Genomic DNA, 12,203 nt, shown 5'->3' with positions numbered 1-12,203 from the left:
TGTGGAGGGACGGGGAAAAGAGTGGGGCGGTGTGGAGGAGGAGGAGGAGGAGGAGGGGAGATGCCGGTGAAGCTGATAGAGGCGCCCACGCCAAGGGACGGGCGTACTCGGAGGCAAGAGTGGGGAGGAGGGATTCCCTCCCTCCTCCGGCCTGGGGGACCCCGCGGAGGGGCTTTCGGGGATCCCCCTGGGGATCCCGGCGGAAAGCGGGGACCTCGGAGGAGAGAGCCGGGGAACCTGGGCCGCCCCGACATGCCGCTGCAGCGGGGCTGAACAGCGGCGAGCACCCCCCAGGGCAGGGCAGGGGGTGGAAGCGGGACTGTGTCCGCCTTCCCTAGGAGTCCTGCCGCCCACCCACCCTTCCCTTTCGGTGCTGCGGCAGGAGGCTGCTCCTGCGGGACAGGCACTGTCCCCAGGCAGGGCCAGCACCACAACCGAACCGGTAAGCCGGGACAGTAAGAAGGAAAAGAGGGAGGAAGGGTTATCTAGTCCAGGGCCGGCTGCTCACGGAGCGGCAGTAATTTCGATGAAGGCGAACAGCTGCTTCGTATGTTAATTTAGAAAGAAACGTGCAGCTATTTTTGTGTGGCAAGGTCAGAAGTAAAGCCAGCACCCTTTTGTTAACGGCCATCAACACACCTGAGCAATTAAGGTGTCGTGACATACCATAAAGCATACCGTGACATAAAGCATATCATCATGTAACAAGGGGAGTGGACCCTTCAGCCCTGACAATGTGCACTAAAACAAAACTCAGGCCGTGCCTATGCGGAGCATTATGGGGGAAGGTGGAAAAAGGAGAAGACGAGCTGTGCCGGGACGCCGAGAAGAGTTTTTCCCTGCAGGCTGAAGGGGACGGGATGCCGGGCACTGAGAGTGCTCAGGGAAGAAGGGGCTGTAAGGCGGGATGAACAAAAGCTGCGCACACCTCAACCTGGGGAGAGGAGCGGAGGGCAGGGAAGGTTGCCTGCACCCTGCCCGCTCCTGGTGCGCGGTGCTGCCGGAGTCCTGAACTAGACAACCCCCTGTATTCCCCGTAAAACCAGCACCTGTGTTTCTTCCCTCTCCAGGCCAGGGGGGAGTGAAATGCGCCCCCATTTACCCCTCCGACTTGGCAGAGGGGTCTCCGGGGAGGAGCAGGCGTGTTCCCAGCACAAAGCGCCCGAGTGAGCGGCTGGTTTCCCCAGAGGAGGCGGTTGGGAAGCAGCGTGCACTTCTAGCGGGATCCCAGACCGAGCTTTGCGCGCACCTGCCCCACCGGCCCTCCCCGCCGAGCCCGGCCAGCACCCCGCGGCGGTGGGGTTTCGCTTTTCCCTTTTGCTGGGCGATGCGACGTTAAAATATCTTTTTTCCCTTCCTCTCATCGGGAGTTTTTACGGTCCTTTAATGCACTGCAACCCTCGACCTATACGAAGAGCATATCCGAATATTTACAATTTGAAGCAACACAAGTCCCGGGAGCAGCGGGGAACAGGAGCCTGCTAACCAAGGATTTTTCTTTTAATTTTTTTTTTTTTTTTTTTTTTAATCAAAGGGACAGCAGCTATTTGGTGCATATGGTGTTACGCGGATTCTCTAGCAGCTCGCATTTCTAGTTCAGGAAAAGGAGTCTGGAGGAAATGGTCCAGGGTTTTGCAAAGCAAAGTATACAAGGTGAGTTCTGATTGTGAGCAGCTGCCTCTAGGAAGCTGCCCTTTCTCTGCCAGGGCACATCTGCAGAGAAGGGTTTTCTTGCTGGGAAATACTCTTTGAAGATAAAAGCAGATAGTGAAGGAACATACTGATTTCTGTAACTATTCTGTTGAAATTCCTTTTCAGCTTGCTGTATGTATTAAATATTATATTCTGGTCATTTCCTTTATCTCCTGCTTCATGATAAGAGTCGTTCTTGCCCCCAGAATAGTTAGACCTGTGTCAGTCGTGATACAAGATTAACCTGCAGATAATAGTTTCAGGGGACTATACAAAAGAAAAAAAAAAAAAGAGGCTTTTTGACTGCAACAGACTGTATTTCTGTGGTCACTTTAATGACAGGGTTCCTCAAGTCTTTCACTGATGACCCCAGTATTTAACTAGTCTCTATTTGCTTCTCTAGCCTCGTATTTAATTTCCATTTTTTTGAGGTTTCTAGGTAGCTTCTAAGCCTCCAAATAAATACATGATCCTGAGCAGCTGCCCCTGCATCCAGGCTGTGTAGGAGTGGACCACAGGGAGCAGCTGGGTGATAGCAGCTGTGTTAGAGACATGGGCAAGCCTGACCTGCAGCCCTCTCAGCCCCATGGCACAGAATCATGCTCTCCCAGCACCTGCCAGCTGCACAGCACAACAAAAAAGCCTTCAGCTTCAGTGACAATCCCTGCTTCCAGCCTGCAGAGCCATGTTTATCCCGCTCTCTGGGGCAAAAAAAACCAGAAAGGCCTAAGATTTCCTAACACTAAGCAAGCCCCAAAACATTGACAGAGCAGAAAAGTCTCACCTGAGGGAGCCAGTGCAGCCTTAGCTGACCTGAAATGCTGTGACCAGAGCCAATTTATGGTCACAGATTGGATTACCTAGAGCCAGCCATGCGGCCTGCCCTTACCCCCAGGTGTTGAGACTGCCAAAGGCTGAATCCCCCTGACTGCCCCACATCCACCAGACAGCAGTAACTCTTCCCAGCCTCCTTGCAAGGAGCATGCAGTATGGTGGCAGCAGTGCTGGGACTGCTGGCACATCCCTGGGAGCAGGGTTTTCTGGCCAAGCGGCTCTGGGATGTGTCTGCCATTGGCAGCTGGTTTCACAGGCAGCCAGTGGGCAACGGCATGTGGAGTGTGCAAGGAAATCAGCCCCCAAGGGGTATTTTGGGTTAAACAGATCCCCACTTGGAAGCAGTCAATGGCCAACCCCCAAATTACTGGAAGTGAAGGAATACAGGCTGCCTGTGAGGCCAGGGTGTCATGCCCCTCCCCATCACAGCTGTGCTGAATTTATCTGAAGAGATTCAGAAAGGGAGAATCTGTCACTTTCTTCGATGAAATTTCACTGAAGTGGAATTCATCACCTCGGCAGGGAATGACATTTTAAACTGCTTTAACTCAGTATCAGTGTTCAAATTGATTAGCCTATTTCATCTCAATGGAAATTCTCACCTCGTTACATTAGCGGCCAAACTTCAAATAATTTTCGAATCAAATACTACTTAAACAGTATTTCAAAATACTTAGCTGACAAAATTAATCACTTAATTTCAATTACTGTCTGCATTTTATGCTAAATTGTTAATGGATTAAACACGTAACAGTTCTGGGAGCCTGGAAGCTGAGGCTACCTAGCTCAGTCGTTTCACAGCAACATACTGCGTCTCTGACTTGATAAATGTCTTGCTCCTGGCTAAGCAGCGAGCACAGGCACAAAAGGAGGCTGCAGATGGTATTTTTTTTAGCCTTCCAAAGTCAGTGTATTCCCTGATGCATAGGATACTTGCCAGGGAATTAAGACACACAGGTTTGATTCTCCTCAGAGAGGGATGTAAGCTGAACCCAAGTCCTCCATTTCGATTTATTTCTTTAACAGATAGGGCAGTGCTTTCCAGCCTGTACGTGAACCTAAGAAAACTAGTAACGTTCAATGCTTCACGATCCAGTTCCTTCAGTATCTGGTCTGTCATTTGCTTCTCCGTATGGGCTAGAAACTACTATCATAGGCAAAAGTATAGCACTGTCTCCGCCAGCTGTTTTAGAAGACATTTTTAATTAAAAAAAAAAGAATTAAAAATATCACTGCCTTGTTTGAGATGCCAGATCTTGTCTGGCATGCTCTGAAAACACTGCTGCTCCCAGCTTCCTCCAGCACTCAAGCCAAGCTTAGAGAGCAGTGAGAGCTGCTCGCAGTATGCAACTTCTCTTTAAAACACTATGGATCATAAGGAGCAGGAGGTGCCTCTGTAGGTTAAGTGACATCAGAATGGGAATTCTGAATAGCCATCACATGTTTCAATAAATACTGCCTTAAACACTTCACTGACCTCTGTCTCGGCTGTATTCTCAAGGTAGTGCTGCTATACTGTACTCGGGTAGTTCTGTAGTGCTGCAAGGACTGATGCTGCCTGCTTCATCTATCACTTAAAAGAAATAAGACTCTTTTGAATAAATAAGCTGTGATAGAAATATATTTACACTATGCACATTTTTACAGGACATACAACTTACTAAAAACTTGTAAGTAATAATACCATTGCCCTGCAACTCACTACAGTCAAAAGTAATGGTTTTGAATTTTTAATATTTTTATTAGAGAAGTTGAACGTTTCATCTCAGGACCGACAATAACATAATTATCTCTTTTCATTTATTTTGTTTATAGGAATATGTAGAATTTGTTTGTACAAGCATATACAACAAAGTAAGTGGTGCTTAGTACATTGAAATCAGGAATCTGATTTGTTCTAAACTACCAGTTCTCCATGCAGTCATCTTTGAATTGGCAGCATGGACAAATTCCAAGTGGAACGCTTACATGCATTGTTTTGCAATATAACTACAGCAAGCGCTGGAAACATGCAAATTAACACATTAGCAAATTGGTTTTATATCTAATGGACATAAAAAGGTTATTCCTGATATGAAATTCTGAAAATCTGCATAAATACTTCTGTGTAAAATTAAATTAGTTATGTACTTCTCTTTTACTACAAGTATCAAGAATGCCCACATAATTAATATACACACATATATAGAGAGACCTTGTTATGCTAAGTGTCTTTGTAATTAATCAAACAATATTCTGTGCCATACATTTATTCAGTATTTACCAGCTAGTAGAATGACTGTGGTCATATAGTAGGCACTACAGTCTTAGTAGCATTTGTATCACATGCAAACATACTCTTAGCATTTACTAGTTTTATCACGTGGCAACATGTATGTGATTTTCTACAATGCTGTGATTCTGAAGTGTATAAATACTTTTTACATTTTCACAGTAACAAACTTTTTGCCAAAAGCCATTTAAACAATCTTTAAGTTACAGGGAACTGTAGTATCTGAGATCTGCAGCAACAGGATCAAAATGCAAATTCTATACAAGCAATGTAGGATGTAAACTTTTCTTAAAGTGCCGAATATGTAATTCCTTAGAGCACTGATCAGTTTTGGCACAAATACACTGTATTTCCCTCACGCTAACCATTGCAGTAACTTTTACAGGATATCAGCTTCCTTCAGACATGATAAGAATTTATATGGCACTTGTGAATGACATTATTGGACTGCAGAAGTATCCTGTCAAGTTACTGTTACAGTTGATGAATTTGGCTGATGACTTTGTACATACTGTACTTTTGAATATATGCAGTTAACTTTCAACTGCCTACTGTCTGCTGCCTGAAGAATACTTTGAAATAGAAATTAAAAATGCCCAAACTCAGCTCCTTACTGTACTGATTATTATGGTGACTTAGCATAAGATCTGGTTCAGTGGGCTCGATTACCTCAGGTGCCAAGTTGTTGCTTGTCAGGATTTGGCAGCATGGGGTTTCTGCACAATATATCATGAGAACACAAATGGTAAATAACATGGCTTGACTACAGTTTTGTTGCCATTTGAGATGATATTAAAAATACCTGTTGTATTTCAAGGTTCTGATTGTGTAATTCTGATGCAGGCAAGCTGCCTGTTGAGATACAGAAAGGAATACAGGACTGGGTTTAGAAACTGTCTTCGTCTTCCGATTAGCTTTTTTTTCTGAACAGAGGAAGTTCTTAACATGGAAATCCAGCAAAAGAAATTCAGTGCCCAGTGTTAAAAAAACAAATAATGCAAACCTTAAGACTTCGTGGTCCGTAGCTACACTTTATATATTAAAAACAAAAAAACCCAACCCACCCCCCAAAAAAACCCCAAAACCAACCAAACAAAAAACTCCCCACTTTTCAACCTCAGCAGTGTTATTTTGAATTTTGCTCTCATTTTAAGGATGCTGTGTTCTCCAACTTCAGTTTGCTTGTTGAGGTTTTAGACTACTGTTGCTGGTCTGCGATCCATCTCTGCTTCCAGCTTCACCATCTGCTGCATCTCCTTTGCCTGCAATCCAAAATAACCTCATGAAGCATTGCATTAGACCTTTTGTTCAAAATGAAGCACATGTTTTATATGATAGTGTCTGAGTGAAATACAGGCAAAACACACTGAAGATATATGTAATAACATTATGCTTGCCCTCCCTCCCCCAGTGACATATCTGTTTTCAAAACCAGTTGTAATCTTATGTCTACAAATTCTTGGGAATTATTTTTGACCCTATTCCAAGACTCATGGGTTGACTTTCTGAAGGAGTGTATGGTAAAATGCAGAAGCTCTAATTCTGGGGAAGAAAACTAGGCAGGTGCTGATTTGACTGTTTCTCCTGAGAAGAAACCTCTTTGGGAATGTATGCTTCACTGCTGTTGTGTGAGTATTGTTGACATCTTATTTCCTGAAATGGTTAGAGTTTATCTATAGTCGTGACTCGTGTCTTTCATAAAGACAACGAATGACAAAAATCCATCAGTGTAACATCTTCCTTGTAGAAGGCAATATTTTTTAATTATTTTTTTTAATAATCTCCATCTAGCCTAGAGATATTTACGATTATAGACATGATGTTTTTGACCTCAGTTTTAGACTATATGTTACATGGGATTACACACTGCATCCACCTGAAACTGTATCCAAATGCATCGTGCAAAATGCAGCAATGAATGTATGCCAGATCTCACTAGAAACTCTGAATGCCTCAGGCTTACTAAGCAGAGTTAAAGCACTGTATATAAATGGTAACTGGCCTAGGAATCCTCTGCTTAGAGAAAGCTTTTTTAATTCCCTTCCTATCCCTCCCTTTCTCTCTCTCACACACAGACATGCACACTTACTCCTCCCATGGCTCAGTTACAAGTTAGGAGTCGTGCTTTGGTTTGAAACTCTGCAGTTTAAGGGAACTTGGAGTCACCATCAGAGATTTTCTCTGAGGGTTCTCAATGTGGGAAGTTATTTAAAACCGTACCTGAAAGGACTCTACATAAGTTGACCAAGAGGGCAAGCTAACCCATGTATCTTTACAAACAAGCTCCCAAGGATTACGACAGGTTTAGGAAGAGGCAAACCAAGCCACTGTTTTCTTTGGTGTAACTGCTTTGTGTTTGTCATGCAGGGAGTAACAGTTCCTGGACTTGATTTACATGAAGTATGTTTCCCCAATAGTTGTAAACGTTGCTTAGACAGAGAACTTTGTTATACAAGCTGCTGCTTAAGAAGTCACCTATTCTGGATGTGCAAACACATCCTTGTGTATGTGAAAACTGGCAGATGTAGATCTAAAGTAATGAGATGCACAGCTATTCATTTTGCAAGGTAGATGTGAGGTTGTGCAGATGTGATATATGTGCCTTCTTGAAAAATCTAGCCCTGTACTTTCATAATCATCATCATAATGTTGGGGAAAAAAAGTAATTATGATAATAGCAAAGGAACTGTCATAAATATGATTAAAAATTAATCACGCTCTCCATTTAAATGAGTTAAAAGCTTGAAAGTAATGAAGAAATGATTTTAACATGAAAATATGGAAACATAATAAATAAATCAGTATGTACAACCTCTTCTGAAATGTTGGCTGGATTTTGCACCTGTGTGTGAAATGAAATTCCAGATAAAACAAAACCCTCTGTTTCTTAGTGACTCACACATTTCACATTTTAAGCTTGTGACTGAACTACTGGCACATAGTGTCCTATAAATATTCTGCATGCCAATATATGGCGTATGGAATTATTTTAGAGATAACTTGGCTTCAAAGAACACATTAGCATAGGACCAGGATGCTCGTTTCTGCTAGGCTGAGGCTGATTCAGACAGTGCATTCTGATGTGAACACACAAGCACAACACTTGAAGACGAGCCTTCTGGAAGGCAGCATTGAAGCTGCAGTGAATTCATGAAGTGAGTGGCAGCTAATGGACTCTGCTTTCAAGATGCTTGCTCTCTAGTGAGATCTAGGACCAGCTAAGAACCACATTCAGTAAAAGAAGAATAAAAATATTTTTTCCTAGCCTAATGAATGATCTTTTTCCTCATTATATGTCCATAAATAAATGTTGCTAAAGTGGGTGCTGTCAGACTCAGTGGTACAAGATGTTACCAACTCAAGAAAGTAATTCAAATCAGGCAATACTGCACAACTGGATGTTCAAGCCTAATACAACTATTTCTCTTGGCAAGACAGGAGTTAATAGAGATTTCTGGTGAGTAACGATTACTTAGGAAGCCACAGCAGCACAGCCACATGGTGAGTATAACTGCCACACCTTGTAACGCATTGGATTTTTAAGTGAATTTTAAAGCACTGGAAGCCTCTCTTCTTTAGACACTAAAAAGCTATTTCTAGCCAACTAGTCTATATTTTGCTATTTTTAGAGTGGAATCACTTGGTTTTTTTACCATACTAATATATGTGGATAACCTTTGTCTGACTATCAGCATTAAGTTAATCATATATATGTTAACACTAAAATAGTCTTTTTGGCTCAATAGACACTTCTCTCAGTAACGACAGCTAATGTTAATACAAGTTAATCCCTGAATATTTTCTCTGCACATCACTGTTCATCTTCATCTGAATTTCAGATGCTAAAGCACAAAATACTGTTAATGTTGTGTCAGGCTCAAATATCTGTGTGCAAACAAGATTAACACTGTGTTCACTATGTCAATGGTACTTCCCCGATGGTTACATTTACAAGGAGGGCTCCAATGATAATGATTTAATTTAGAAGGAAAGCACACCAAAGTAATAGTTTGCTTATTATACGTCCATCCTACCTTGTGTTTGAGACACTGCATGACAGGATTTCAAAAGCTGTTTGTACAAAAATAATAATGTCAAAATTGAGTAATACAAGAAGCAAATTAAATGAATGAAAACTGAAGTGAGATTGAGAAATTAATGCAAGAAAAACATACGTAAACTAAAACAAATTTAAATTCATAACCATTTGCATTGAAAGCTGTTTCGACCCATAATTCTACTTTTCTACTTTGTATATTTGTATGAAAAATTTATTCTCTTGTTTAAACAGGAAAAAATTACCATGTTTTGAAAGTCTCATTAAACAAGTATCAATCCAACTAGCTTTCTTACATCAATGTGTGTAACGACGAAACCAGACCCAGTTGGGGTTTGCACTAATGCACTTTTGGGCCTGAAAAGAAGTGGTCAAAGTAGCAGGTACAAAAATATATACTCTGATGGATCAAATTAGAGTGAGTTAAAAAGCTGTTAAGGACTACCCCTGTGGTGGATGCCACCATATGCCCCCACAAAAGTGATAACCAGCATGTAAATTATTTCATTTAATCAGTGATGATTTAAAGTGTCTTCATCTCTGCACTGAAATGGTCTGTAAGTAAGCTCATGTAGGCTGTTACTAGCTCTCAGTAGTGGAAGCTGTAACCCCAGGTGAGGGAAGTATCTAATTTCTGAAGGGTGACTCTTTTAATGACTCACAATTATTTCCCAGTAGCCTTCTTCCCTTATAGCTAATGTGTTTATAGCATTGTCGTTAAAAGCACAATGACAATTATTCCCACTTGTACTTATGTTTTTTAAAAAAATTGATCCAAAGCCCTCTGAAGTCAATGGAAACAAACTACTGATTGGTAACACCTATCTCTGGATCAAGCCCGTGATTTTTAGTCAACCAGCACAGTTTACAGGAAGCTCTCTTGTGGCGCTTTCCACAGTCATGCTACAGATCCACTGTAGCCAAACTGCCTGCCCTGGATGCCTACCTCCCCCACCTTTTGATTATGTGCAGATATTGCTCAGGAGCAACAGACTGACAGATCCATTCACGCTGGATGTTAGAGACAGCATCTACAGAAACCCTGTGAGGGAACAGACTAGGAATTTTGGTTGTTGTCTAGAAGGGAGGCGGAGCAATCAGAGCCATGGTGGCTGGGGCTTGGTGGCAGCAGCTGTCTGTGATCCTACATGCTGTCACCCCCCTAGAAGGTCACCAGGCTGCAGCTTTTGGGGTTGTAGGACTCTCTCCTGACAGCAGAAATACTTGATTTGCATGCTCTTCTCTCCGACTCTGCAAGATGGTTTTAATTCAGATTATGTCTGCCAGACAGTTCAAGTTCTGAACATTTAATAACAAAGAAGTACATAACCCTTGAAAGTAATGGGTATTAAATGCACTCCTTCTCTCACATCCCACTCAACTGCTGCGTATATTCCTCTTGCAGTACTACAAGTCCATGCAATCATTACAACTCTACTGGCTCAAGCAAGGGAACAGTTTAGAATGGAGCACTGCTTCTATCAGAAATAAGATTAGAATTTTCCTTTCCTTGCCAAGTAGTTTTTTAAGTTAAAAAAAAAAAAGAGCTTATAAACTAGCAGAAAATAATAAGGTATTTTAATTAGGAAAGGGTGTACTAGTACAGATAAAACTCCCCATGCTACTACACATCTCTAGAATTCAGTCCAAACTGTCTTTCAGAGTTCAGAGATGCTCTGTGCACATGTTTCATGTCTATTTTCCAATTGGTGCTAGAAATTAAGTTCCAAAATGGAGGAATCAGATTCGCTTGAGGTACTGTTTGGGAGTAATTAAAATTGATATGCTGGGCCTTTTGACTGTCATATCTAGCAAACGAGTATCAATATGGCTGAACACCTGAAAGGACAGATGCTGGCTAAGCAGTCTAGCTTTCACATGCTTATCTGAAACAAATGTGGTTCTGTATCATTTAAGTCACTTCACCTCTTCATTTTAACTTCCCAAGCAGGAGACTGACCACAAACAAGGTCATTTTCCCATGTCTGGTAATGGCTTACATTTAGAAGCATTCTACTCAGCCTGATTCTGGTTACTGTTTTCACTAGCTTGCTTTTCTTTTAAGCCTTTAAAATAAGATACCTGCTCATTCTGTTTCTCCAAGACTTCTAAATGCTCAAGTTGAACTTTTTTCAACTGATCCATTTCCTTTGACTGCTTCATTGCCAGCTGTAAGAGAAAATAATGGGGAGAAAATGTACTACATTATTAACAAATGAACTAAAAACTTTCTTGATATATATAGATATACACACACTGTGTTGCCCCATCTGGATGGCACAGGAGGTCTATTATATCACCCAATCTTAAGAAGAGCTCTTAATATAATATTTATATTATATATATTACATAAAAGCAGCCAATACACAACAATAAATAGTAATTTTGTTAATTTAAAATAGCTTTCTTTTATATAGATGCTAGATCTTTTACACTACAAGTGTGTGGAACACAGCAAGGACAAACGATTTTGTTTACTAGAGCTGGATTCTCAACACAGAGGAATGAAAATGAATATCCAGAAATAGTGCCCAGTGACTTTGTCAAGGTTATAGTTACCCTTTTTCTCTCTTCCAGGAACTTTTTTGTGTTGCTGCTGTTCAGCTCTCTGACTCGCCTAAAAAAATGCAAAATTGTCCATGAAGTCTCATTGGAAAAAAAGAAACCAAAAAGCTACAATAGAGAGAATCACAAACTCATAAGTTGTATTTTGGTTTCTGATTTTATGTACTATGTGGGACTAATGGCAAATTGTACAATCCTCTGGCTATGCACCCGTACACTTAAAAGTTTCCATGTACACTGATAGTATGATTGAAGACCTGAAAGAAAACCAAAACAAACCAAGACTGTTGTGAATGAAGTTTGCTTTTTCCCTTACTCAAGAGTGCTGGACAGAACTCTAAAAAATGTTTAATTCATTTGTGTATCCCTTACTGCACTCTGCTCTCAATTTATTCTGTTATATAGAAAGTGCTACATCTCCTCACAGTGATAATGAACATATCATCCAATGATCATAAGTAAGTTACAGCTTAGCAATGTCGTACTCTTCTTAAAGCTGTTATTTAAGCAAAAGGATAAGTATAGAATTAATATTTATGTATAATAACCGCAAAGTGTTCCTGCCTAAGATTTCTGTCATGAAATATATCAAAAACAGTTCAAAGAACTGAATCAGAGTAATCACAAAGCCTGAAAACCAGAGCTGCATTCAGCCTGCTTTCAAATCTGGGAACAAATTTATCTCAGAATAATTAGTGGAGGTCTTGCATTAACTAAGTACACAGTTACCAAGGGCTCTGACAACTTGTCTTCCTGATGAGCCAGAAGTCAGTAACACTCAAG

The 12,203-nt window shown here is 41.3% G+C and overlaps 1 protein-coding gene across 1 annotated transcript in view; it reads right to left on the bottom strand.

Annotated features, from left to right (window-relative positions):
• Nucleotides 1–4,246: 4,246 nt before the first annotated feature.
• PLCB4 (phospholipase C, beta 4) overlaps nt 4,247–12,203 on the bottom strand; it is a 62,704-nt gene continuing 54,747 nt past the window's right edge. Inside the window, exons 21-24 of the mRNA XM_010190929.1 lie at nt 11,415–11,472; nt 10,938–11,024; nt 8,833–8,869; nt 4,247–6,060 (exon numbers count right to left, since the gene is read on the bottom strand). Coding sequence (XP_010189231.1) covers nt 5,972–6,060; nt 8,833–8,869; nt 10,938–11,024; nt 11,415–11,472 — 271 coding nt within the window. The 3' untranslated portion in view covers nt 4,247–5,971. The remainder of the gene's footprint in view (nt 6,061–8,832; nt 8,870–10,937; nt 11,025–11,414; nt 11,473–12,203) is intronic.

This window comes from Mesitornis unicolor, unplaced genomic scaffold, assembly GCF_000695765.1.
Source record: "Mesitornis unicolor isolate BGI_N332 unplaced genomic scaffold, ASM69576v1 scaffold16678, whole genome shotgun sequence".
Lineage (NCBI taxonomy): Eukaryota > Metazoa > Chordata > Aves > Mesitornithiformes > Mesitornithidae > Mesitornis > Mesitornis unicolor.
This window is presented reverse-complemented; position numbering and strand designations above follow the sequence as displayed.